Source organism: Rhinatrema bivittatum, chromosome 1 (genome assembly GCF_901001135.1).
Source record: "Rhinatrema bivittatum chromosome 1, aRhiBiv1.1, whole genome shotgun sequence".
NCBI lineage: Eukaryota > Metazoa > Chordata > Amphibia > Gymnophiona > Rhinatrematidae > Rhinatrema > Rhinatrema bivittatum.
Window position 1 is genome coordinate 875657 of NC_042615.1, and position 23699 is coordinate 899355.

The 23699-nt window shown below is 51.8% G+C and overlaps 1 protein-coding gene across 1 annotated transcript in view; it reads left to right on the forward strand.

Moving 5' to 3' along the window:
• The window catches only part of PRDM5 (PR/SET domain 5), a 370296-nt gene that overhangs the window by 170665 nt on the left and 175932 nt on the right, over positions 1-23699 (forward strand). The window contains exon 12 of the mRNA XM_029601140.1: positions 11774-11867. Within this exon, the coding sequence (XP_029457000.1) occupies positions 11774-11867 (94 nt within the window). The remainder of the gene's footprint in view (positions 1-11773; positions 11868-23699) is intronic.

A 23699-nucleotide genomic window follows, 5' to 3' on the forward strand; every position in this document is an offset into this window, starting at 1 on the left:
CAGAGGTGGTATCCATCTGCTGACCAGACCTGGTGCCCCGGGAAGTGTGCGGCGAGATTTCAGTGCCCTGTGGTGGCCTTCACTCAAACCCTGCTCCTGCTGCCAGCTTGCCTGAGGAGGATCGGGCAAGGGTTTGGGCTCTTGCCTAAAACTGAGGTGGCAACCCTCTCTTTTGGGGTAGCATTTGCCACCCCTTAGTGACACTTATGGGGAGTGAGGGGCATTAGGCCTACATTTTAAACACTTGAAGCTGCTGGTTTGCAATGTGGATACTTGAAACCTTTAGGAGGTAAATCAAGCTTCCTAACTATAGAAATGAACTTCATTTTTCTTCGTTCTGCCTGTATTTATTTTCTATTTCATATCTGCTGTCAGCTGAATTCACTGAATTATTTTTCTGAAAAATATTAGGGGGCTGGTAATTTGGATATCAGTTTAAATAATGTAATATTTCACAGAGATGTGGAGTCACCTCTGACCTGGAGGACCTTGTGTTCTGTTTTTTGGAGGGGGGGGGGGTTCTTTAGCCCACCTTTCCAAATAGTGCTCAATGTGGTTTACAGCATTATTAGAATTCAGGTACAGTAAGTCCCTTCCCCAAAGAGCTTACACTCTAAATGGGTCCCTGGCACTCAGACTGTATGAAAGATATGGTGCCCAGTTACTACTAGTAGAGAAGTGAATTTGGAGTAGGGGAGAGGAAAAGGTTTGCATGGGGAGGAGAGCAGCTGTGAAAACATGTAACAAGGCTCAGAAGGGCTCGGCTCTAGCATTGTAGTGCAAGGGACTAATGAATTAAGAAAGGTGTCTATTAAAATTCTGAAAGGACGTATGGTACCTATGGAAGCAGCAGAGAAGGCCTGCTATTTATTTATTCGTGTTTTATATACCGTCATTCCAGGTGAAAATCACTAGTTCATAACAGTGTACAGGTTTGATGAGAGCAGAGATAGACGTAGGTATAGGTAGGAAACTAGGGGAACATTTATCTATTTATTTATTTAAGGCTTTTCTTTACCGACATTCATCAGAGACATTGTGCCGGTTTACAGTGCAAAAACAGGGAGAAAGAAAGAGAAATCAGTTACTAAAAAATGGATCCACAGAATGGGAGAAGTGAGTGTGCAAAGGATAGAGAGGCAGGGATAGATGCATACGTAGGAAATCATAAATAACTAACAAACTAAGACAGCATTTTACAACAGCAGTATAATCAATATAACAATATAATAGTAGATAACTATTTACAAGTCATGTGTCAACGTCTTGATTGGTGGAAGGGAGAGGCGGGTGAAACGTTAGCTAGGGTGTTCAAAACATTGTGTGTAAATAGATTGCAACGGGCAGGAAACATCCAGGGTGGGCAGGTGAGGTTGTGTAGAGATGATCCAAAGGAAATTGAGATGCGTGGGGTTAGGGCTAGGCTTCTTTGAATAACCATGTTCTGAGCTTTTTTTTTTTTAAATTTCTGTGCGCATTGCTCCAGTCTGAGTTCGGGTGGCATGGCGTTCCAGTAATAGGGACATAAGTGCGTTATAGAGGGGTTAGGGGCTGGGGGTTAAAGATCAGAACATATTTGGTTGTCTGACTCATGGCGAGCTGGAGGCACTTTTGAATAGCCAAGTCCTCACTTGCTCTTAAATGTTTTGTTGTCTGTAATAGTTCGCAGGTCCTCTGGCATGGAGTTCCATAGTTTTGGTTCAGCGACTGAAATCGCTCTTTCTCTAGTTTGCATTAGATGAGAATTTTTTATGTTCGGTATTTCTAGGTGCCCTTTGTTTTGTGGTGGAATTGTATGGAGCAGTGGGCCAGATGAGGCTACGTCCCAGGATATTAAAGATGCTTGGAGAAGGGCTAGCAACTCTACTGAAGTATCTGTTGATGGTGTCTTTGGAGAGCTGTGAATATTGCCCTCGCCTTGAAAGTGGTAATAGGGAGTAAGTTGGAGATTACAAGCTGGTTAGTTGGACCTTGGTAGTGGGTAAGGCAATGGAGACGTTCCCTGTACGTACCAGGATCAGTCCAGACTGCTGGGTTATGCCTCCCCTCCAGCAGATGGAGTCAGAGAAAAGCTGAAAAGCACCCCCTAGAGAGCACTACTTGACTTTGTATTCGGTTGATGAAGCTTTAGCCCCTCGTGGATGACATGAATGATGATGTCTAGTTTCTCTTTCCTTGAAGATGACTTTTTAGTGACGAGCCGCAGTTACTTTTGTGCTGTGTTGGATCCTTTCTCTATCTTTTTCTTATGTTATGACAAATAGGATGGGTTTTTGCAGTAGTGGAGAACTCCTGTGTGGGTAAAGGATTGATTCAGGAAGTGCTGTACTTTTTCTGTTCTTCAAGATGAATTGGCAGTCGCCGCTTTATATTCCCCTAGTGCTGTACCAGGTCTCTAAAATTTCTAAATAACCTTATCTTGATGAAGATGGATTTAGCATTTTTATCCCTGGGGTCAGCAAATGAAGCCTGTGGGTCTCTGGGATTTTTTTTTTTTTTTGGAAATTGTATCCCGTTGACGGTGGTGGTGATCTGTAATGTGTACCAGGTGGGTATAACATTTTCACAGCAGAGTGGATAGGAGTAAGTTTGCAGCAGTTGAGAATTTTTCAATCAAAGAAAGGAAAAGGAAGATCCTGCCCTGTGCTGGATCACTGGGCAGCTCTGAATCAGTTTTGTTTGCAGTTGAAGTGGACACTTTTCGCCCGTCTATATTGCAGCTCATTTTCAGAGGGAAATGCCACAAAGTACTGTGCTAAATCACCCACATCGTTTTGTGCAGGCAGTCAAGCACGTACTTTTGAAAAATAAATATCATGCTGTTTTCATCCCCTGATCTAAATACACCCTTGGGAAAGCTGCCTCTTAACCTGGCTAAAAGAAGGCAAACTATGGCAGCCCCCGCACGCTGGGGAAGCGGGATCACTATGGATGTGGGCACGCTGGGGAAACGGGATCACTATGGCAGCCCGGGCACGCTGGGGAAGCGGGATCACTATGGCAGCCCGGGCACGCTGGGGAAGCGGGATCACTATGGCAGCCCCCGCACGCTGGGGAAGCGGGATCACTATGGCAGCCCCCGCAAGCTGGGGAAGCAGGATCACTATGGCAGCCCCCACACGCTGGGGAAGCGGGATCACTATGGATGTGGGCACGTTGGGAAACGGGATCACTATGGCAGCCCGGGCACGCTGGGGAAGCGGGATCACTATGGCAGCCCCCGCACGCTGGGGAAGCGGGATCACTATGGCAGCCCGGGCACGCTGGGGAAGCGGGATCACTATGGCAGCCCGGGCACGCTGAGGAAGCGGGATCGCTATGGCAGCCCCCGCACGCTGGGGAAGCGGGATCGCTATGGCAGCCCGGGCCTGCTGGGGAAGGGGGATCACTATGGCAGCCCACGCACGCTGGGGAAGCGGGATCACTATGGCAGCCCGGGCACGCTGGGGAAGCGGGATCACTATGGCAGCCCGGGCACGCTGGGGAAGGGGGATCACTATGGCAGCCCCCGCACGCTGGGGAAGCGGGATCACTATGGCAGCCCGGGCATGCTGGGGAAGCAGGATCACTATGGCAGCCCCCGCACGCTGGGGAAGCGGGATCGCTATGGCAGCCCGGGCACGCTGGGGAAGCGGGATCACTATGGCAGCCCCCGCACACTGGGGAAGGGGGATCACTATGGCAGCCCGGGCACGCTGGGGAAGGGGGATCACTATGGCAGCCCGGGCACGCTGGGGAAGCGGGATCACTATGGCAGCCCCCGCACACTGGGGAAGCGGGATCACTGTGGCAGCCCGGGCACGCTGGGGAAGCAGGATCACTATGGCAGCCCGGGCACGCTGGGGAAGCGGGATCACTATGGAAGCCCCCGCATGCTGGGGAAGCGGGATCACTATGGCAGCCCGGGCACGCTGGGGAAGCGGGATCACTATGGCAGCCCGGGCCTCCTGGGAAAGCGGGATCACTATGGCAGCCCGGGCACGCTGGGGAAGCGGGATCACTATGGCAGCCCCCGCACGCTGGGGAAGCGGGATCGCTGTGGCAGCCCGGGCACGCTGGGGAAGGGGGATCGCTATGGCAGCCCGGGCACGCTGGGGAAGCGGGATCACTATGGCAGCCCGGGCACGCTGGGGAAGCGGGATCGCTATGGCAGCCCCCGCACGCTGGGGAAGCGGGATCGCTATGGCAGCCCGGGCCTGCTGGGGAAGGGGGATCACTATGGCAGCCCACGCACGCTGGGGAAGCGGGATCACTATGGCAGCCCGGGCACGCTGGGGAAGCGGGATCACTATGGCAGCCCGGGCACGCTGGGGAAGGGGGATCACTATGGCAGCCCGGGCACGCTGGGGAAGCGGGATCACTATGGCAGCCCGGGCATGCTGGGGAAGCAGGATCACTATGGCAGCCCCCGCACGCTGGGGAAGCGGGATCGCTATGGCAGCCCGGGCCTGCTGGGGAAGGGGGATCACTATGGCAGCCCACGCACGCTGGGGAAGCGGGATCACTATGGCAGCCCGGGCACGCTGGGGAAGCGGGATCACTATGGCAGCCCGGGCACGCTGGGGAAGGGGGATCACTATGGCAGCCCCCGCACGCTGGGGAAGCGGGATCACTATGGCAGCCCGGGCATGCTGGGGAAGCAGGATCACTATGGCAGCCCCCGCACGCTGGGGAAGCGGGATCGCTATGGCAGCCCGGGCACGCTGGGGAAGCGGGATCACTATGGCAGCCCCCGCACACTGAGGAAGGGGGATCACTATGGCAGCCCGGGCACGCTGGGGAAGGGGGATCACTATGGCAGCCCGGGCACGCTGGGGAAGCGGGATCACTATGGCAGCCCCCGCACACTGGGGAAGCGGGATCACTGTGGCAGCCCGGGCACGCTGGGGAAGCAGGATCACTATGGCAGCCCGGGCACGCTGGGGAAGCGGGATCACTATGGAAGCCCCCGCATGCTGGGGAAGCGGGATCACTATGGCAGCCCGGGCACGCTGGGGAAGCGGGATCACTATGGCAGCCCGGGCCTCCTGGGAAAGCGGGATCACTATGGCAGCCCGGGCACGCTGGGGAAGCGGGATCACTATGGCAGCCCCCGCACGCTGGGGAAGCGGGATCGCTGTGGCAGCCCGGGCACGCTGGGGAAGGGGGATCGCTATGGCAGCCCGGGCACGCTGGGGAAGCGGGATCACTATGGCAGCCCGGGCCTGCTGGGGAAGCGGGATCACTATGGCAGCCCCCGCACGCTGGGGAAGCGGGATCGCTGTGGCAGCCCGGGCACGCTGGGGAAGCGGGATCGCTATGGCAGCCCACGCACGCTGGGGAAGGGGGATCACTATGGCAGCCCACGCACGCTGGGGAAGCGGGATCGCTATGGCAGCCCGGGCACGCTGGGGAAGCGGGATCGCTATGGCAGCCCGCACACGCTGGGGAAGCGGGATCGCTATGGCAGCCCCCGCACGCTGGGGAAGCGGGATCACTATGGCAGCCCGGGCACGCTGGGGAAGCAGGATCACTATGGCAGCCCCCGCACGCTGGGGAAGCGGGATCGCTATGGCAGCCCGGGCGCGCTGGGGAAGCGGGATCACTATGGCAGCCCGGGCACGCTGGGGAAGGGGGATCACTATGGAAGCCCCCGCACGCTGGGGAAACGGGATCACTATGGCAGCCCCCGCATGCTGGGGAAGCGGGATCACTATGGCAACCCGGGCACACTGAGGAAGCGGGATCACTATGGCAGCCCGGGCACGCTGGGGAAGCGGGATCACTAAGGCAGCCCGCGCACGCTGGGGAAGCGGGATCACTATGGCAGCCCGCGCACGCTGGGGAAGCGGGATCACTATGGCAGCCCCCGCACGCTGGGGAAGCGGGATCACTATGGCAGCCCGCGCACGCTGGGGAAGCGGGATCACTATGGCAGCCCGCGCACGCTGGGGATGGCAGCCCGGGCACGCTGGGGAAGCGGGATCACTATGGCAGCCCGGGCACGCTGGGGAAGCCCGGGCATGCTGGGGAAGCGGGATCACTATGGCAGCCTGCGCACGCTGGGGAAGCGGGATCACTATGGAAGTGGGCATGCTGGGGAAGCGGGATCACTATGGCAGCCCGTGCACGCTGGGGAAGGGGGATCACTATGGAAGCCCCCGCACGCTGGGGAAGCGGGATCACTATGGCAGCCCGGGCACGCTGGGGAAGCCCGGGCACGCTGGGGAAGCGGGATCACTATGGCAGCCCGGGCACGCTGGGGAAGCGGGATCGCTATGGCAGCCCGCGCACGCTGGGGAAGCGGGATCGCTATGGCAGCCCGGGCACGCTGGGGAAGCGGGATCACTATGGCAGCCCGGGCACGCTGGGGAAGCGGGATCACTATGGCAGCCCGCGCACGCTGGGGAAGCGAGATCGCTATGGAAGCCCGCCCACGCTGGGAAGCGGGATCGCTATGGAAGCCCGCACACGCTGGGGAAGCGGGATCACTATGGAAGCCCGGGCACGCTGGGGAAGGGGGATCACTATGGAAGCCCGGGCACGCTGGGGAAGGGGGATCACTATGGAAGCCCGGGCACGCTGGGGAAGCGGGATCACTATGGAAGCCCGGGCACGCTGGGGAAGCGGGATCACTATGGAAGCCCCCGCACGCTGGGGAAGCGGGATCACTATGGCAGCCCGCGCACGCCTGGGAACCGGGATCGCTGGGGAAGTCCGCGCTCGCTGTGGAAGCCCGCACTCGCTGAGGAAGTGGGATCGCTGGGGAAGTCCGCGCTCGCTGTGGAAGCGGGATCGCTACGGAAGCCCGCGCTCGCTGTGGAAGCGGGATCGCTACGGAAGCCCGCGCTCGCTGTGGAAGCGGGATCGCTGGGGAAGCCCGCACTCGCTGTGGAAGCGGGATCGCTACGGAACTCCGCACTCGCTGTGGAAGCCCGCGCTTTCTGTGGAAGCGGGATCGCTGGGGAAGTCCGCGCTCGCTGTGGAAGCCCGCGCTCTCTGTGGAAGCGGGATCGCTGGGGAAGTCCGCGCTCGCTGTGGAAGTGGGATCGCTGGGGAAGTCCGCGCTCGCTGTGGAAGCCCGCGCTCTCTGTGGAAGCGGGATCGCTGGGGAAGTCCGCGCTCGCTGTGGAAGCCCGCGCTCTCTGTGGAAGCCCACGCTCTCCGTGGAAGCGGGATCGCTGGGGAAGTCCGAGCTCGCTGTGGAAGCGGGATTGCTATGGAAGCCCGCGCTCGCTGTGGAAGCCCGTGCTCGCTGTGGAAGCGGGATCGCTGGAGAAGCCCGCGCTCGCTGTGGAAGCGGGATCGCTACGGAAGCCCGCGCTCGCTGTGGAAGCGGGATCGCTACGGAAGCCCGCGCTCGCTGTGAAAGCCCGCGCTCGCTGTGGAAGTGGGATCGCTGGAGAAGCCCGCGCTCACTGTGGAAGCGGGATCGCTACGGAAGCCCGCGCTCGCTGTGGAAGCGGGATTGCTACGGAAGCCTGCGCTCGCTGTGGAAGCCCGCGCTTTCTGTGGAAGTGGGATCGCTGGGGAAGTCCACGCTCGCTGTGGAAGTGGGATCGCTGTGGAAGCCCGCGCTCTCTGTGGAAGTGGGATCGCTGGGGAAGTCCGCGCTCGCTGTGGAAGCCCGCGCTCTCTGTGGAAGTGGGATCGCTGGGGAAGCCCGTGCTCGCTGGGGAAGTGGGATCGCTGGGGAAGCCCGCGCTCGCTGTGGAAGTGGGATCGCTGGGGAAGCCCGCGCTCGCTGTGGAAGTGGGATCGCTGGGAAAGTATGCGCTTGCTGTGGAAGGGGGCATGCTGGGGAAGTGGGCTCGCTAAGGGGGCGCGCATGCTAGAGAAGTGGGCACGTGGAGAAGTGCTCGCTTGCTGTGGAAGGGGGTGCGCTGGGGAAGCCCGCGCTCGCTGTGGAAGCTTGCTCGCTGAGGAAGCTTGCTCGCTGTGGAAGCCCGCGCTCGCTGTGGAAGCCCGCGCTCGCTGTGGAAGTGGGATCGCTGGGAAAGTATGCGCTTGCTGTGGAAGGGGGCATGCTGGGGAAGTGGGCTCGCTAAGGGGGCGCGCACGTGGAGAAGTGCTCGCTTGCTGTGGAAGGGGGCGCGCTGGGGAAGCTTGCACGCTGTGGAAGCCCGCGCTCGCTGTGGAAGTGGGATCGCTGGGGAAGCTTGCTCGCTGTGGAAGCCCGCGCTCGCTCGCTGTGGAAGCCCGCGCTTGCTGTGGAAGTGGGATCGCTGGGAAAGTATGCGCTTGCTGTGGAAGGGGGCATGCTGGGGAAGTGGGCTCGCTAAGGGGGCGCGCACGCTAGAGAAGTGGGCACGTGGAGAAGTGCTCGCTTGCTGTGGAAGGGGGCGCGCTGGGGAAGCTTGCTCGCTGTGGAAGCCCACGCTCGCTGTGGAAGTGGGATCGCTGGGGAAGCCCGCGCTCGCTGTGGAAGCCCGCGCTCGCTGTGGAAGCCCGCGCTCGCTGTGGAAGGGGGCGTGCTGGGGAAGCTTGCTCGCTGGGGAAGCCCGTGCTCGCTGTGGAAGGGGGCGCGCTAGGGAAGCTTGCTCGCTGTGGAAGCCCGCGCTCGCTGTGGAAGTGGGATCGCTGGGGAAGCCCACGCTCGCTGTGGAAGCGGGATCGCTGGGGAAGTCCGCGCTCACTGTGGAAGTGGTATCGCTGGGGAAGTCCGAGCTCGCTGTGGAAGCCCGCGCTCTCTGTGGAAGCAGGATCGCTGGGGAAGTCCACGCTCGCTGTGGAAGCGGGATCGCTGGGGAAGTCCGCGCTCGCTTGGAAGCCCGCGCTCTCTGTGGAAACGGGATCGCTGGGGAAGTCCGCGCTCGCTGTGGAAGTGGGATCGCTATGGAAGCCCGCGCTCGCTGTGGAAGCCCGCGCTCGCTGTGGAAGCCCGTGCTCGCTGTGGAAGCGGGATCGCTGGAGAAGCCCGCGCTCGCTGTGGAAGCGGGATCGCTATGGAAGCCCGCGCTCGCTGTGGAAGCGGGATCGCTACGGAAGCCCGCGCTCGCTGTGAAAGCCCGCGCTCGCTGTGGAAGCGGGATCGCTACGGAAGCCCGCGCTCGCTGTGGAAGCGGGATTGCTACGGAAGCCTGCGCTCGCTGTGGAAGCCCGCGCTTTCTGTGGAAGTGGGATCGCTGGGGAAGTCCACGCTCGCTGTGGAAGTGGGATCGCTGTGGAAGCCCGCGCTCTCTGTGGAAGTGGGATCGCTGGGGAAGTCTGCGCTCGCTGTGGAAGCCCGCGCTCTCTGTGGAAGTGGGATCGCTGGGGAAGCCCGCACTCGCTGTGGAAGTGGGATCGCTGGGGAAGCCCGCGCTCGCTATGGAAGTGGGATCGCTGGGAAAGTATGCGCTTGCTGTGGAAGGGGGCATGCTGGGGAAGTGGGCTCGCTAAGGGGGCGCACATGCTAGAGAAGTGGGCACGTGGAGAAGTGTTCGCTTGCTGTTGAAGGGGGCTCGCTGGGGAAGCCCGCGCTCGCTGTGGAAGCTTGCTCGCTGGGGAAGCTTGCTCGCTGTGGAAGCCCGCGCTCGCTGTGGAAGTGGGATCGCTGGGGAAGCCCGCGCTCGCTGTGGAAGCCCGCGCTCGCTGTGGAAGTGGGATCGCTGGGAAAGTATGCGCTTGCTGTGGAAGGGGGCATGCTGGGGAAGTGGGCTCGCTAAGGGGGCGCGCACGTGGAGAAGTGCTCGCTTGCTGTGGAAGGGGGCGCGCTGGGGAAGCTTGCTCGCTGTGGAAGCCCGCGCTCGCTGTGGAAGTGGGATCGCTGGGGAAGCTTGCTCGCTGTGGAAGCCCGTGCTCGCTGTGGAAGCCCGCGCTCGCTGTGGAAGTGGGATCGCTGGGAAAGTATGCGCTTGCTGTGGAAGGGGGCGCGCTGGGGAAGCTTGCTCGCTGTGGAAGCCCGCGCTCGCTGTGGAAGTGGGATCGCTGTGGAAGCCCGCGCTCGCTGTGGAAGTGGGATCACTGGGGAAAGTATGCGCTTGCTATGGAAGTGGGCTCGCTAAGGGGGCGCGCACGCTAGAGAAGTGGGCACGTGGAGAAGTGCTCGCTTGCTGTGGAAGGGGGCGCACTGGGGAAGCTTGCTCGCTGTTGAAGCCCGCGCTCGCTGTGGAAGTGGGATCGCTGTGGAAGCCCGCGCTCGCTGGGGAAGCCCGCGCTCGCTGTGGAAGGGGGCATGCTGGGGAAGCTTGCTCGCTGGGGAAGCCCGCGCTCGCTGTGGAAGGGGGCGCGCTGGGGAAGCTTGCTCGCTGTGGAAGCCCGCGCTCGCTGTGGAAGTGGGATCGCTGGGGAAGCCCGCGCTCGCTGTGGAAGCCCACGCTCGCTGTGGAAGGGGGCGCGCTGGGGAAGCTTGCTCGCTGGGGAAGCCCGCACTCGCTGTGGAAGTGGGATCGCTGGGGAAGCCCGCGCTCACTGTGGAAGCCCGCGCTCGCTGTGGAAGTGGGATCGCTGGGGAATCCCGCGCTCGCTGTGGAAGCCCGCACTCGCTGTGGAAGTGGGATTGCTGGGGAAGCCCGCGCTCGCTGTGGAAGTGGGATCGCTGGGGAAGCCCGTGCTCGCTGTGGAAGCCCGCGCTCGCTGTGGAAGTGGGATCGCTGGGAAAGTATGCGCTTGCTGTGGAAGGGGGCATGCTGGGGAAGTGGGCTCGCTAAGGGGGCGCGCACGCTAGAGAAGTGGGCACGTGGAGAAGTGCTCGCTTGCTGTGGAAGGGGGCGCGCTGGGGAAGCTTGCTTGCTGGGGAAGCCCGCGCTCGCTGTGGAAGTGGGATCGCTGGGGAAGCCCGCGCTCGCTGTGGAAGTCCGCGCTCGCTGTGGAAGCCCGCGCTCGCTGTGGAAGTGGGATCGCTGGGGAAGCCCGCGCTCGCTGTGGAAGCCCGCGCTCGCTGTGGAAGGGGGTGCGCTGGGAAAGCTTGCCCGCTGGGGAAGCCCGCGCTCGCTGTGGAAGGGGGCACGCTGGGGAAGCTTGCTCGCTGGGGAAGCCCGCGCTTGCTGTGGAAGTGGGATCGCTGGGTAAGCCCGCGCTTGCTGTGGAAGTGGGATCGCTGGGTAAGCCCGTGCTCGCTGTTGAAGAGGGCATACTTTGGCAGCCTGTGCATAGTTTTAGCGGGGCAAAGGAGAGTAATTTTCAGAGATGTTCCTGGCTGAGTCTTCTGGGATTCCAGGGCTAAAGTGTGGTTATTGGGCTGCACTGCAGTCTCACCCACAATCATTTCCTGTTCCTCGAGTCTTGCAGATGTGCTTGCTGGCTTCTGCTCTGCCAGGATCTCTACCCTAGAGGTAACGGCATGTGCGTGTCTGTAAAACGTGCTGCCATCTGGGTTAAAGGCTCTGCATAAGTCCAAATTCTCATAAATACACTAGCAGAGACTTCAGAGGAGCCCGTTGGGATCGTAGCTAGGACGGTGTCTCTTAGAGTGGAACAGAGGCGTTCTCGGACATTCGTATCTCTGCCTTGAGGACCTGCAGTGGTGCCGGAAGCTGCTGCAGTCCCAGTATCTGAAAGCACCCTCCTTACCCATTTGTTTCTAAAGTAAGACAGAAATTAAAGTTAGCTGTTTACAGATTTTCAGGAGCTAAAGGACAACCGTGATGGATTATTTGAGAACTTGTGTGTGATATTATTTTGTCATAGATGTAATGTATTCCGTAATTAAGGAAACAATTGCGGGGAAAACTTGATTTATGCCACACAAAAAGCATCCACAGGGGGAGAGAGCTGACAAGAGAAAAATGATCAGTGCGAGGCTATTTAATCATCATTATTGGAGCTTAATCCGCCACAGCTTTGTCTAATCTTCTGCCTCTCCTTCATGCAGACACACACAGGGGAGAAGGAGAAAATCTGCCCGTATTGCGGCCAGAAGTTTGCAAGCAATGGAACTCTGCGGGTTCACATCCGAAGCCACACAGGTACGGAGGGGGTTTTTCCAGAAAGCGTTCGGAAACTGTAGCACGTTGGAGCGTTTTAGGAGCGTTCTGCACTTGGTTTAAGCACCAGGGCCCCAGGAAGTGATTCTGTTTTTATTGCATTTTCCTTCCTGCTAGAGTGGGAGGTCAGGCCAAACTGCATAGTCTACATACATTACACTTTCTCTCTTCTTGTATTTAAAAGGTTGCTCTTGAGAAAGGGAGTCTTCTTTTCTTCTTCCCTCAAACACACACTCAGGTTCTCATTCACATGCTGTCTCTCTCTCTCACATACACAGGCTCTTACTCACACACACACAGCTCTCACTTTCACATGCTGTCAGACACACACATACTCAGGTTCTCATTCACATGCTGCCTCTCTCTCTCTCTCTCTCACATACACAGGCTCTTACTCACACACACACACACAGCTCTCACTTTCACATGCTGTCACACACACACACTCAGGTTCTCATTCACATGCTGTCTCTCTCTCTCTCACATACACAGGCTCTTACTCACACACACACAGCTCTCACTCTAAAATGATCTCTTTCAAATGCTGTCTCACACACACAGGCTCTCACTATCACATGCTGTCAGACACACACGCACACACAGGCTCTCACTTTCACATGCTGTCAGACACACACACACTCAGGTTCTCATTTCACATGCTTTCTCTCTCTCTCTCTCTCTCTCTCACATACACAGGCTCTTACTCACATACACACAGCTCTCACTCTAAAATGATCTCTTTCAAATGCTGTCTCACACACACAGGCTCTCACTTTCACATGCTGTCTCTCTCTCTCTCTCATTCACAGGCTCTTACACACACACAGCTCTCACTCTAAAATGATCTCTCTTTCACATGCTGTCTCACACACACACATAGGCTCTCACATAAGAACATCAGAAATTGCCATGCTGGGTCAGACCAAGAGTCCATCAAGTCCAGCATCCTGTTTCCAACAGTGGCCAATCCAGGCTATAAGTACCTGACAAGTACCCAAAAACTAAGTCTATTCCATGTTACTGTTGCTAGTAATAGCAGTGGCTATTCTCTAAGTCAACTTAATTAATAGCCGTTAATGGACTTCTTCTCCAAGAACTTATCCAATCCTTTTTTGAACCCAGCTACACTAACTGCACTAACCACATCCTCTGGCAGCAAATTTCAGAGATTATTTGTGTGTTGAGTAAAAAAGAACTTTCTCCGATTAGTCTTAAATGTGCTAAGGACTGAATTACATAGTCTGGGTAAACAAATAAGCATGGGTGTAGCTTGCTTATTGCGGCGGTTACTACCGCTAACTAATCAAGCTTGATATTTCACTTAGATGCAGTTCCAACACTGCTCTCTACATTAATAGTGGGGGTGGAAGGGAAATAGAATAAAAAAAGGTTACTAAGAGCCAAGAGTAACGTAAGTATGAGAAAAAAAAAAGTGCAAAACTTGCTGGGCAGACTGGATGGGCCGTTTGGTCTTCATCTGCTGTCATTTCTATGTTTCTATACTTGCTAACTTCATGGAGTGCCCCCCTAGTCCTTCTATTATTTGAAAGGGTAAATAACCGATTCACATCTACTCGTTCAAGACCTCTCATGATCTTAACGACCTCTATCCTATCCCCCCTCAGCTGTCTCTTCTCCAAGCTGAAAAGTCCTAACCTCTTTAGTCTTTCCTCATAGGGGAGCTGTTCCATCCCCTTTATCATTTTGGTAGCCCTTCTCTGTACCTTCTCCATCACAACTATATCTTTTTTGAGATGCGGCGACCAGAATTGTACACAGTATTCAAGGTGCGGTCTCACCATGGAGCGATACAGAGGCATTATGACATTTTCCTTTTTATTCACCATTCCCTTTCTAATAATTCCTAACATTCTGTTTGCTTTTTTGACTGCCGCAGCACACTGCACCGACGATTTCAATGTGTTATCCACTATGACGCCTAGATCTTTTTCCTGGATGGTAGCTCCTAATATGGAACCTAACATTGTGTAACTACAGCAAGGGTTATTTTTCCCTATATGCATCACCTTGCACTTATCCACATTAAATTTCATCTGCCATTTGGATGCCCAATCTTCCAGTCTTGCAAGGTCCTCCTGTAATGTATCACAATCCGCTTGTGATTTAACTACTCTGAATAATTTTGTATCGTCCGCAAATTAGATAACCTCACTCGTCGTATTCCTTTCCAGATCATTTATAAATATATATTTTGAAAAGCACCGGTCTAAGTACAGATCCCTGAGGCACTCCACTGTTCACTCTTCCTGCTCCCCATGCCCTCCCACTGGGTGTGCCACCCTGAAGAATTGCATAGTTTGCACACCTGGTGGCGCTGGGCCTGGGCCTCAGCCCACTCCAGGCAGAAGGCCAAGGCTCTTTTGTAGTGCAAACTGTGCAGTGCTTGTTCACCTTGGTGGACACGTGGCCCAAGGAAAAAATGTTGGAACGGTGATTGACCGGTTAAGATGGAATTCCGATAGGAAAGAACTTGGGATGAGAGCACAGAACCATCCTATCATGAAAAGAACTTGAATAAGGTAGATAAGTTATTAGAACCTGGAGTTCACTGACTGCCACCAAAATATCCAACCTTCCAAAGATCACAGGAGCACAGTGGCTGAAAGGAAGCGTTCATCAGCTGAGATCCTAAGGCACAGCTGGAGGCTTCACATGACGCAGGCCCCGAATCGGACAACCAAAGGCTGCACAGAGATGAGTCTGTCTTCTGCATGTTCATGATAAGCACCAATTGCACTAAGGTGAACTCTTACTGAGTTGGTCTTGAGACCAGAGTTGGACAAATGTGGAAAGGATTCGAGAAGTTTTTTGTGTGGCACAGGAGAAAGAGATTAGGGCCTTCTGCTCACACTACAGGGTGAAGCTCATTCATTGAACTCCATAGGGCTTCCTAATGCAATCCTTTCTTGAAGTTAACAGATCATCAGATAAATCGAGGGACTGCAAGGTCAACCTTTTGTTTTCAATGAACCAAAGTTTCATGTTGCTTGATTATCAGGGGCGGGGGTGGGTTAAGGGCTGAACTGTATTTGCTGTTAAAATTGGTTAACTTTGATATGTTAATTTAAATAGAAACACTGAGCAAAGATTTTTTGACGTTTAGAGATTGTTTTTTCTGTATGAATCCCTAGAAAGGGAAGGTGGGAGAAAAAGTCTGTGACCAACCGATTAGAAAACTAAACAGACAGCGAAGGTAAAAAAAAACAAACAACTTTTTACTGATTGGCACATGTAATCTTTGGGAATGTGCAAGAATAGCACTTTCTCTATGGCGGATCTCACAATGTACGAGATCAGCATGGAGGAAGTGGAAACCCACGGGGCCTGCACAGAGGAGGCAGCAGAATGGGCTTCAGTGCCAGTAGCAGCAATCAGCACCTCCCCAATAGCCATGCGGCAGCAGTGACGGTGGCAGCAGAGGAATGAGAGAGGCTCCAAGGTTGCTGGCAAAAGAAAGAGAGGTGGCCTGCCTTCAGGGTGTGTGCGTGTGTATGAATGGGAGCTGTGTATCTGCTTGTATGTGTATCTGTGTCTGTGAGAGAGGGAGAATGGGTGCTGCAGGTGGATTGCAACCTGCCAGCAGCTGAAATGAAGATGAGGGCCTGACGCTGGTAGATCCCAAACAAAGAAGAGCTGGAGAGATGCCTGTGGGGTTTGTGTGAGAGGGGAGCATATGTGTGCATGAGCTTTTGTGTGTCCATATATAAGAAAGAGGAGAAAGTTTGTGCATTCCTCTCCCACTACTCCATGACAATCTCAGGGTACTGGAAATCAAAGTTCCCAGATATGGAGAGCATGAATTTTTAAAACCCTTTTTAGTTTAATTTTTCAGGTGTTATTTGCTGAATCTGCTGTTTAGAACTATTTTAGTGGTGTTTGGGACATTTAAAAAAACATGTATACGAGTTTTTAATCTTTTATTCATCGGCTTTTTTTGAAATATTAATAGTATGATTATAGTATTATGATTATGTATTTAATTCTTGATTTTATTGTTTGATGTTTGAGGAATGGTGATGGTTCTGTTTTTCATTGGCTTCTTGCGGTTTGCAGTTCAGTTTTTGTCTGCATGTTTGTATTTCGAATTTATGGTTGCTTTATTCTGTATTTGGTGAGGGTCTGTTTATGTTCTGCATGTGTGACTGAGGTGAGGCATTCTCCTAATAGGAAGTGTATTCAGAGGGTCAAGCTCACACCCAGCACACATCACAATAGGCCTAATATGATCTGGGTTCCAAGTGTCCCTCATGCAGGGATTTCTGGTTGGCATCACAGCAGTGCATGTAAAGATAATGTAAGGGATATTTTTACCTCAGAATATTCTCCTTTGATATTTTTCATGTAAAATATAAATGCACAACTCTTAACTGTGTGTGAGGAATGGGGCAGGAGGCATCGTGCGAGGCTCTAAGATTCACCTAGGACACCTAATACCCTGCACCAGCCATGGATTCAGGGAGGGGGTGCTGGTGTCAGTGTTTAACGTTTCTATCACTGAAGGGAGCTGGGCCTTTTTTGCTGGTCCCAGGATAGAGAATGAATGAACGGCGGGGTGGGGGGGGGGGAGCACAGTAATTGATCCTACAGGGCAGCAAAAAAGCCAGCACCGGCCCTGCTGAAGCCCATAGAAAATCCATTCAGTTTTCTTTTGACACCAGCAAACTGGGGATCGTCGTTGCCAAACGGACTTTATCCAGTTGGCTAGCAGATTGCATTTCCTCCTTTTATGCCCAGGCGAGTCTGAATCTGGTGGGCATGTGAAGGCTCACTCTATCTGAGCCATGGCAGTGTCAGTGGCTCGCGTGCTGACTGTCCTCATGGAGGAGATCTGCAAGGCTGCAAAATGGACTTCTCTCCACATATTCACGTCCCTACGTTTTGGACAGGGATGGCCAACGTGACAGCAGGTTTGGCAAGTTTGTCCTTCAGAATTTGGTAGAGGTGTAGAACTCAACTTCATTTCCTGGCTGTCCCTCATAGGATAAATGGAAAATGGAAAAAGGCTTGTTGCCAACTAAAATGTTATCACTTGTTTTCCCTTTTTTCATTTGGGACAGTCTTTAGCTAGGAATTCTCCACCTGTGAGGACCGCCATCCTGTTTGTCCTAGGAGGAAGCAGAGTTGCTTACCAATAAAAGGTGTTATCTGGGGGGCAGTAGGATGTCAGTCCTCATGAAATCTGCCTACCTGCCCTTTGAGTTGGCTTCAGTTGTATGAACTAAAATATGAGACTGAAGGGCCCCTTGCATGGACGTGTGGCATAATATGCTGGGCAAGCTCAGTGAGGCACAATCAAAATTCTACAAACTTCGATATAAAAGTTCTGGGCCGGGCGCCATCAGATGATGTCACCCACTTGTGAGAACTGAGATCACCTGTTGCTCTGCTGTCTATTTCAGTGTTATTGCCTGTGGACTTGAGCGTTAGTGGCTTGGGAACTGCCAGACTTAAAAGGAGCCAGACTTTGGCTGTTCCTTAAGTGCAGTTTATTTACAGTGGAATTCATCTGGCTGAGCAATTTTGTAATCCATGGGCCTGGTTTTCTCCAAAATTTCATAGGGTCCTTGCCAACGGGCTAATAACTTGCTCTCCAAAAATGGGAAGTCAAGGACGTGGTTTCCCAATTGGACTACTCATTGGACCTCGGGACAATTGTAAGCTTGGGCTTTGGAGCTCTGAGCCTTTTCCAGACATAGGCGGGCCACCTCCCTAACCTTCTTTTTTAGCTCTGAGGGCATAGACATAGCTGGGGGATCGCTTTGTCTTCCCGGGTCTCACGAGCTATGTCCAAGTTTCCTCTCTGTCTCCTCCTGTATTGTAACACAAATGGGGAAAACCCCATCGAGCTCTGTGGTACTTTGCAGATTGTGACCTGCATTATTATTATTATTATTATTTATTTCTTTTGTATACCGACATTCGATCGAGATATCACATCGGTTTCCAGGTAACAGGTTGAATAGGGCGAGATCTGCCCTATTTTACATTTAACAAGATACCCTATTTTACATTTAACAAGATATATAGGTTATATAGGTTAGTCATGTGTCCCGGCTCTTGCCATCTTTCCTCAGAGTAACCCTGTGCGTGTTGCTACAAGCGGATTTGGAGAAAAATCTTACGAAAGTAAAAATTTCTACACATCGAGAGCCCCTGAGGAAGCAGCTGATGAAACATGAGCCGTGTCGGGCAGCTCGCTGTGCTACATGTTTGCAATATCGCATTGGCTACGCTACAATCCAGCTTTCCTTGATTTGATAAGTGCTATTTTGTTTTTATAACGTTAAAGCACATAAAAAAGTTTAAGAACGATTGCTTGTTCACAAAATTTAAAAAATTGAGGGTCTGGACCAATGATTATAAATGTTGGATGGCAAAAATGATATGCCAACATAAATAGTGCTGTGGAATTTACCACGTGAAAATGTGAGTGCATATTTGTGTAGTCTGCACAGTATTATATGAGGTCTTACCTTCTATACATAAAAAAAAGTTTCTGGGACATTTTTAGGTTCCTACCAGCGTCTGATTGTGTTGTTGTGTATTTAGATGTTACGGGTTACAGCACATTTGCAGTTAATCTGAAGTCCAGATATCTTGTGGCATAGTCCAGTATGACAAGGATGTATTTATTTCCTAGAGTCAATCTTTCTAGTGGCCCTACAAGATCCATGCCCACTCTTTCAAAAAGGGTTTTGATTATGAGAGGTGCCGCCCGTATTTCGGCAGGCTTTGTGAGCTGGTAGGTATGGCAATACAACTGGACCTGTTTATGAAGGCCCTGCCAATAGAATTTTCCCAATATCTTTTCCCAGGTCTCTTTCTCCCCCAGGTGACCCCCTAGAAGATGACCGTGTGTAACTGCATGACCTGCTTGACAGTAGGCTTTGGGAACGAGGAGTTGTTCTGTCACTTCCCTTTCCACACTTCCCTTTGTGACTCTGTAAAGTAAATCCCGTTTTATCTCATAATAGGGGGAACCAGGTCTGTAAGCTGCACTCCTGGGACTACATTTCCATCCACCCTTTGTATATGCTCCTGGACCTATGGCATTGATTTTTATGATTTGGTTTTCTTTTAATTTAATATACCTATTTTGGTTTTATGTCTTTTATTATGTATGTGATTATGTAAACGCTTCGACCTAACCCCATTGTAGAGTGTGGTATATCAATTTTTTTTTAAATGAATAAAAGATTCATCCTTCCTCTAAGCCCGCCTAAAGTTCCTCGGATCACCCCTGGTTTCTCACTCCTAGGGGCCAGATAGACATTCTGGTTGGGTGGTTGTTCTCCCTTCGACTCTGAACCCTCATCCCCTGCTGCCTTTAAATTGGCAGTGTAGGTGTATTTGTCCTGTTGGTGTTGTCTCCAGGAATTAGGAGTCTTAGAGTCTTTGTGGAAAAGATCAGAGTCCTCCTGGAAACTCCAACTCTTCATGATTGTGACTGGACAAATCTGTTGTAAGCTGGTTTCAGAGACACTTATAGTTTGGATAGTCCCGTCCAATGATCATGGTGTACTCCCACCTTAACCATATATTGGTTGTTCAGTGGTACCCGTCTTGTTGGATATTGTCTATGGGTCCCTGTGAATGCATGCCAGCGACACTCCCTTGTTATAGTCAATTTGGACTTGCTTCACCAAGTCCCTCCAGACAAGCATTTTCACACTCCCAAAGTCCACTAATGCTCATGTTGGAATGCCATCTATCTCAACTGAGATCGAGAAAGTTGAAACTCCCTAGCCGGAGATATCCATGAAGTTACAAAAGTGTGGGGTCATAGCATTAATGTCCATCGCCTCATCTTCCCTGTGGGGATACTCTCTGGCGAATTGGCCCCTGTCTCCACAACTGAAGCATGGTAATCTGATTGAGGTTTGCAGGTGAGGTGAAAAGTCTGTCCAGACTTTCACTGCTGATAGTTGAGACCTCTGAGTTTTAAGACTCTGTCGTCCTCTGTCCGAGTCATCTGACTTCTCAGAATCATAGTGATTCGGACATGGTCTAGGCCTTATAATAGGCCTTCACTACTTCCAGGGTCTTTTCCAACCAATAAGGCTTGGGTGCCGGCAAACCCTCTGCCCCAAGGGTGGGTCAAGGCTCTCCTGGAACAGTTCCAGCAGAACTGCTTTGGCTCCCTCCACTCTGGTTTTCCTTTCTGGGTGCAGCCATTTCCAGGCGGCATCTTTAAGCCTGTGGAATAGGTTCCTAGAGTTTTCTCCAGCCTGTAGAATTCCCTGCCAAAATCACTTCTGGGGTGAGCCCCACTCTCCTAGAATCGCTGCCTTGAATTCCAGGTATGTGGCCGCCCCTTCCAGATTAGGTGTTTGGTAGGCATCTTGATTAGCCCCGGTAAGTAAATTCCTCAGATAGGTAGCCCACCTGTCCTTTGGCCAGCCTGCCAGTTGTGCTGCGCACTCAGTTTTTCAGGAAGCCATCTGGGTCTTCTCCGAGAGTGTTGGTGACACTGAAGGTGGACTGATTACGGCTGTTTGCACCACTTAGGCTATCTGCATCAGAACCATATACTGCTGTATCACCTGCTCTTGCAATGCCTGCTGCTGATTAATTTGCATTTGCAGGGCGTTTTGTAATTGCTGCTGGCCGATAACAAGGACCTGATCACCTTCTTCATCTTCCCTGACTACTGAGCTGCCTCCAATACGTCCTCTCCGATGATAGGAGAGCGGGGGAAAAACCAAACAAAAAAACCTGCTGGCCTATCCGACCCTTACTCACTGCTTGACCCCTGACTCTACAGGTGGGGATAGTCCCCTTGGCCTGTTGTGCAAAAGCTGGGGGAGTGGAACTGGGAGGCCCCAGGCTTTTTTCTTCTTCTTCTCGCTGCAGCTGTGGGCTCTGTCTGTGCTTTCCACTTAGGCAAGACATCCTACTTCTGATAACATATGTGGTAACTTGAGCGGTAGTGGCTTGGGAACTGCCAGAGGAAAAAGGAGGCAGACTCTGGCTGTTCCTTATGTGCAGTTTATTTACAGTTGAATTGAGAAAAGTGCACAGCAGAACAAACAAATCAGGCAGCTTGCCTTGGAGTTCAGATCTCTCACAATTAGCACAGAGCAGTGCAAAGCAAAACAATGTAGGCAGCTCAGCTTGACGTCAGGCAAGTCCCAATCTTGAACAAAGCAAGTCTTAACTTAATGTCTCTCTCAAATCTTAAACGAAACAGGTCTTCTCATACGGTGGATCTCTGTTCCCTGGGGCCCGCTTAACCCTCCTAGGCCCTGAGGTCTTATACTCTGGTGAAGGGCTCCTCCCTTCACCCAGGATTCCCTGTAGATCTCTACCTTAAGGAGGACCGGGCGAGATAGCTGTACCCGGTAGTTTAAGAGAGTCTTCTGTGCACTCTCTCACGTTGCCTAACAAACAATTGTGCTGATTAACGGCCAGGGAAGACTGTAGTCAATCTTTCGGCTCATTACTGTGTCGACTAAATATTGTTCTGTCATTGCCATCTTGCCTGAATAGCCAGAATGTTGGGATTTTGGCCCCTTAGATGTCCCTGCATCTAATATGAGCAGAACTTCATGCAGATTATGAAAAGCCGCCTCCTGGCTCACATTTTCTGCTGTGCTTTCTTCTCCTCAAATGCTAATTTTTTCAAGATTGCATTAGAGAGAAACTAACACAGATGTTTTCCTTGAGAGAGACAATGGAGAAGAAACATTCCCAAATTTAGAAGTGGTCAGTAGTACAGCAGTTATTGAAATACAAGATATGATGTTGCAGTGCCTTTTGTGGACTGTTTGCTGGATGACTGCATTCATTTCTTAATCACTAGGGGAATGAGAATTTTTGACTCATTTTGTGCTATTTTTAGATTGAACTTTGGGCACATGTTCAGCCTAGGATTTGCATGCAGGCACTCAGATGTGGGCAACTGTGCAGCCACACTTGAATAATGGAATTTGTATTGAAGTACAATTTGCATGTTCATTTATTGCCTGTCATTTGAAGTGGTGGAGCAGGTACATTTATTTATTTTAAAATTGGAAGCCACTCAGAATATTGGATGATGGGGCCTACAAAGTAAAACTGTCATAAAATACAAATATAGATAAATACAGATAAAAACATGATAAAACATAATAGAATGCCAGCATCAATCCATTTGCTGCAGTCATTGCTCTCCTAATGGCCATGATGAATTAAAAATATGCCAACTCAAACAAATATGTCTTTTTAGTTTTTTTTAAAGACTTGCTACCTACCTTTTGTAATAGATGTGGTTACTTATTCCATAAAAACACATCAGCAATAACCAATAACTTATTGCATGGATCTGCTAACCTGATTATATGATGACTTGGAATGCTAAGGAAACATTGCTCCGTCGACCTTAAACTTCACGCTGGACGATTAATTTTGAATAAAGTATTAATACAATATGGGGCATTTTAAGGATTCATCAGTAAATGATACCAGTTAAACAAGCATGTAAGGTTGGAGCAGTAGATGATGGGGGATGGGTAGGGATGCCGACGTACTCTGTCCAGGGGCGATTGTGTCTGAGTTTCGCAAGTGCAGGAAAAAGTATGCTGTATTTCATTTAATATCCATCCTTCCCATAGCAGCAAAGCAACTTACAAAATAATCATGAAATACAATAAAACAAATCCCACAGGACACACTAACCCATCCCCCAACCCCATACATCAAACAAATCTTACAGAGCCCAATCCACCCTTCACCTACAAATCCCCAAAAACCTCAGTGCACCTTCCACCCATTGACTCCACACAGCCACCAAAAACAGATCTAATAATTCACCTGGCCCACCATAGAAACAACGTAAATCCACAGTCCTCACAATGATCTCAAACTGAAGTTTTCCCTACACAGACCCCACATAGGCAATTTTTGAAAGCTGATTTACATCTGCTGGAACTATAGATATTTTCTTTTACATTCAGCAAATTATTTTCTTCATCTCTATATCCTTGACTTCTCCTACTGTTTATACGAACTGAACAGTGGAGCATTCCAGCAGTGTTAGGTGATTCTTGCTTTCCAAGATACATACTGTAGATATCAATAATTCCTAGTAACTTCGAGCTTATAAATATTCAGCTTGGCACCTGATTGATTATCCAGGCTTTTTTAAAGTGGGCAGTTTGTTTATGGGGCAGATATGGTGGTCCCACTAGTATATGAAGCTTCTATCTAGAAACTTTACATTTTCCTTTGTAAAGCCTAAAGCATGTTCATTAACATTGGTGCCATTAGGATTTCCTATCATATATAGTGAGAGACGTATTTTTTGGGAGGAAAAGTACAAAACATATATATATATATATAGAGAGAGAGAGAGATGTCTATCTTTTGGGAGGAACAGTACAGGTCATATATAGAGAGAGACGTCTATCTTTTGGGAGGAACAGTACAGGTCATATAGAGAGAGAGACGTCTATCTTTTGGGAGGAACAGTACAGGTCATATAGAGAGAGAGAGACGTCTATCCTTTGGGAGGAACAGTACAGGTCGCATAGAGAGAGAGAGACATCTATCCTTTGGGAGGAACAGTACAGGTTGTATAGAGAGAGAGAGAGACATCTAGACATGTTACAGGGCTGCACAAGGGATCGCTGATAGTAGATAATCAGGCAAAGCCTCTTGTTGAAGTGCATGGAGCTCAAAAAGCAGTGTTAAAGTTGTATTTTCTTTTTCTTTTTTATCTTGCATTGCTGTGTATAACCATTTCAATGTATGTTAAAATCTTTATGTATTTCTTTTTGATGATAAAATTAACTCAGGCAAATTTCTTCTTTAGTG